General features: G+C 43.1%; 1 protein-coding gene across 1 annotated transcript; it reads right to left on the bottom strand.

The window, feature by feature from the left end:
- On the bottom strand, nucleotides 275–3,815 carry LOC8075273 (pentatricopeptide repeat-containing protein At4g13650). The gene is made up of 2 exons (XM_021462463.1): nucleotides 3,561–3,815; nucleotides 275–3,494 (listed from the first exon to the last, which is right to left on the bottom strand). Exon 2 carries the CDS (start codon nucleotides 3,410–3,412, stop codon nucleotides 650–652), a length of 2,763 nt encoding a protein of 920 aa, XP_021318138.1. The 5' UTR covers nucleotides 3,413–3,494; nucleotides 3,561–3,815; the 3' UTR covers nucleotides 275–649.

Raw genomic sequence — 4,772 nt, 5'->3', positions numbered from 1 at the left:
ATCCAAGGATGACATATTCTGCAATTATCAGAGCAGAGCACACCCAGATTTGGCTCTTCAGTCAAGAAGATCACCACCGAGATCTGTTTCTGCACTTTCTCTTCAATATGAAATAAGCACAAGAACTTCTGATCATGAAGGCACAGAAATCAGAAATTGTAAATGTTACCACTTCAAGAGATCCTGATTGAGTCAATAAACAGCATATTGATCTACATTTCTGCAGTCTGACAAGTATCTTAATCCATGCTGACAATGTGAATTTATGCATGTCATGATTACAGTTGATGTCATGTAACACATTGAATCTTAGACACTTGACTCTGAATGAATGGTGCCTGAAACAAGCAAGTGTTGCAAGTAACAAAGAGTTAGTGACACTCAGGACAAGACAAATTATAGTGGTTAAACAAATGAGTTGAGACAATAATGACACCCACAAAGATAGAAAACCTCAACTTCATGTGACAGATATGAATGACTCTTCCAAAGCCCTGTACATGTTTGTCTAGACATGCTGGCTTTGCTCCAGATATATAGGTCACAATAGCAGATATAAGTGTAGGTCCCAGAAATGGAAACCATTAGGAATAGTATTGGGGGGATTTTCGATCAAAAAAGTTTTGTAGATACTTTACTACAGCCTAATTCACCAGTAATCTCCACATGAACAGCTGCCGCTGTTAAAATGATGAAATCTGTACACATCTCTTAATACAATTTCTCTTCTTGTGACTTCAGAGGTAAACTTCATCCAACTGTGGCAGTCATCACATACACGGAGGTTCTTAATCACTCGAAGAGGAATACAAGGAGGCAAAGTCATTAACCCAAATGCAACAGCTAACTTCTCACTATGGACAAAAGCAGTAGGGTCTTTCTGCTCTTGCTCTTTTTCATGAAACAAATTAGGCTTCTCTTGCTTGTATCCTATTTTGGCTAACCTATCATTTAGCTCAGACAAAAACTTGTATATCTGATCAGATAAGGGGTGCAACCGATCACCAACAAAGAACGCATGAACTGCATTCTTTGCTTCAATCCAGCTTCGACCTGGTTCTTTTCTAATTCCTCTGTCTTTCATCATCTTTCTGACCTGATCCCTGTTAGCCCACTTTCCAGTAACAGCATATGCATTTGATAGGAGGACATACGATGCCGAATCATGGGGCTCTAACTCCAGGAGATGTTTGGCTGCAAGCTCCCCAATTTCTATGTTCTTGTGTACTTTACAGGCACTGAGAAGTGTTCGCCAAACCATTGCATCAGCAGTGATAGGCATTTCATCAACAAATCTCCTTGCACGGTCAAGTTGACCTGCTCGTCCAAGAATATCCACAACACAAGCATAATGGTCAGGTGTTGGATTAAGTCCATACACATTAGACATGGATTTGAAGTAACTAAGGCCTTCCTCAACCAAACCCACATGACTGCAAGCAGCTAACACACCTATGAAGGTGACATCATTTGGTTTCAGACCTTCTTGCTTCATCTGATCAAATAAATCCAAAGCTTCTAGTCCACGTCCATGCTGTGAACAACTTGTTATGATAGTATTCCATGAAACCTCATTCCTCAGTGACATTTCAGAAAAGATCATCTTGGCATCTTCAATACTGCCACATTTTCCATATAGTGAAATCAAAGCATTGGCAACTTCAGTTTCAGAGGTGTGTCCTGTCTTAACAGCTCTACCATGTACTTGTTTTCCTTGTTTTATATCTGCAAGGTTAGCTAAAGCGCTAATAGAGGAAACAAATGTGAACACATTGTACTTGGCACCTGCTTGATCCATCTGCATGAATACCATGAGAGCTTGTTCATAAAGTCGACTTTGTCCAAAACCAGATATCAATCCATTCCATGTAATCTCATCCTTGTGTTCAATTGCCCGAAACAAAGAGAAAGCTTCTTCACTTCTTCCACATCTCGCATACAGGTTTACCAACGTGTTCCAAATTGAAATATCAGCTGCATAACCAGAGACATAAACCCGAGCATGGATCTGCAGGCCCTGGCGCATTGCTTTGATTCCAGCACAAGCACTTGCAGCACTAGCCAGTCCTACGTTATCTGGCCAAACTCCATAGTTCTGCATTTCTTTGAATGTTGCAAGAGCCTCTTCACAAAAGTCATGCTGCACATATCCAGCAATCATTGAGGTCCAAGAAACCACATCTTTTTTATCAAGCATTTCAAGAAGTTTTCGAGCTTTATCAAGACGGCCGTATTTAGAATACATATCTATCAAGACACCACTAACATACATATCAGATTCGAATCCATTTTTTATGCTTAATGAATGAATCTGCTCTCCAAGTTCAATTTGCCCACTGCAAGTGCAAGTCCTCAAAATGCACGGGTAGGTGAATTGGTTGGGGCGTATACCTGTAGCTTGCATCTGACAAAAGATTTCAAAGGATTTTGCTAGATCACTAACCTGCCCATATGCCACAAGCATTAAATTCCATAGTACCACGTTTGTCCTATCACCCAAATTGAAGATATCATGTGCTGTTTCAATGTCACCACATTTCACATACAGATCGAGGAGTGAGCCTTCCGTTATGTAATCAAAAGACATACCTGCTTTCAGTAAATATGAATGGAGCTGCTTTCCTTTTTGAAGATCTCCCACATCGGCACAGGCTGCAAGCATACTAGCAACTGTCACACAATCAGGCCTGAGCCCTGACAACTGCATCTCATCAAAAATCTGCAAAGCACGTTCACCATGTCCACATTGAGCATGTCCTGAGATCAATGTATTGAACGTCACTCTGTCACAGAACAGCATGTCACAAAATACCCTTTCTGCTAGCTTAAAGGATCCATATCCTAAGTAAAGTGCAATAAGTGCATTGCCCACAAAGGTCTCCGAACAGAATGCTTGCTTGTAAACTTGGGCATGGATCATCCGACCTTGTGAAAAAAGTTTTCCTTTAGTGCAAGCACTCAGCACACTAGACATAACATACGGCGTAGGAACAACAGCACTCCAATGCATCTGGCTGTAAAGCCTGAAAGCTTCCTTCCCAAGACCATTCTGTGCATACCCTGACAGCATGGCAACCCACGAGACATGGTCCCTGGAAGAAAGCTCCTCGAACACCTGCCTTGCCTGCCACACGAGCCCATTCTTGGCGTACAGATCAATCAGCAGGTTGCCTATGACACGGTCAGCGCCAAGCCCACGCACGACTGACGCCGCGTGGATCTCCAGCACGAGTGGCCATCGGTTGCCTCGCCCCCTGCACGCCTGCAGGGCACACACGAGGTCCGCAGAGCCCAGGGCTCTGTGATGGCTAGCCTTGGCAGCGACAAGCGAGTGGAATTTCTCTGGGCCGTCATGCACGAAGAACCTGGCAAGCGATCGGTGCACTGAGGCTGCCACTTCCCGGCGTGTCATTCTGCCGAACACCTCGGCCACGACGCGGTCGAGGTCATCATTCGGTCGGTAAAGAAAGTAGGAGGAGCTGAGACAAAGCGCCCTAGAGCAACATAAAGCCGTTATGTCCCATACAAGGTCAGCAGATGGAGATTGGACAGGCTCCTACCCACTCTGCCTGGCGTCGGGAGCTTGACCGGCTGGTTGTAAGGCCGCCTGACGGCCTGAGGGCTAGCCGCCTGGAGGCTTTGGGGCTTGCCACCTGGAGGAAATCCGGCTGGAGGTCGGCCGACTGCCGAGCACCGGTGGTCAGCAGCCGGCTGGGACCGAGCAGGTGGGAGGCGGCGGACGGGGTATGGCCGAGCGACGAGGTGGCAAGGTGGATTCAGCGAACGCGAACGGAGGGAGAGGCAGGGAGGGAAGCGGGATTGGGAGGGAGAGCGGCCGAGCGGGCCTGCTCCTGTGCGTTATTAGGCCTGCTGGGGCCCGCTCGGATTTTTCAGGCAAGGTTAATGGGCCTTCAAAGGCGAATTTTTCATGGGCTGATAACGGGAACAACAGGGGATTCAGATTTGAAATGGAGTTCCTTTTATCTGTGTCACTAAACTATTGTTTTGATTTTTTATTAACTTCAAAATTAGATGCCCCTATCCATTGAACTCTCACAGCTGTTCAAATTACCTCTCTTCTTGAGAGTGATTTTGAAAACAGTTTTTCTTTTTATTAAAGAACTCTGATAAATACTTCCATCAATTTTTTTATATCCCAAAAGTGTGTCGTCTAATAAGTTTTTGAAATATCAAAAAACATTATATATATATATATTAGGATGCAATAAATTTCAATAGAATATTTAAAGATCATAAAAATATCTCTAAACACTTCAAAAACAAATAAATTTAGCTTTAAAAAAATAAAAATATATAGAAATTCCCAAAACATTGTAATATATCTAACTAACATGTATACTATAAAATGGCAAAAGAATTCATAATTACATGTCACCTAATAAATTTCTACACACTTAAAACTTTATTTTTGACCGAAGTAAGTAAGGGAAACCCCAGCCTATTTTTTATTTTTTGATAATATACAGACCTGTTTTAATTTGCTCCCACGGGGAGTCAAACCCAGATCTTTGGTGCTACTAAGGTGTTCTAACCACTAGGCTAGAGGCCCTTTCGCCACTTAAAACTTCAGCCCTTGAGTGTTTTTGTAAAAAACAGGTCTAACGCATGATAACCATTCAACCATATGCCACACATGGGCTCAAATTAAATGGTTCGTTTACGGTCGATACAACCATTTACACATGGTTCTAGCAAAACCATAATATCAAAGTTTAAGATCGATCCCTGTGACCCATTAACCTTGCCTTTAT

The sequence above is a fragment of the Sorghum bicolor genome, chromosome 6 (assembly GCF_000003195.3).
Source record: "Sorghum bicolor cultivar BTx623 chromosome 6, Sorghum_bicolor_NCBIv3, whole genome shotgun sequence".
NCBI classification, from domain to species: Eukaryota; Viridiplantae; Streptophyta; class Magnoliopsida; order Poales; family Poaceae; genus Sorghum; species Sorghum bicolor.
This window is presented reverse-complemented; position numbering and strand designations above follow the sequence as displayed.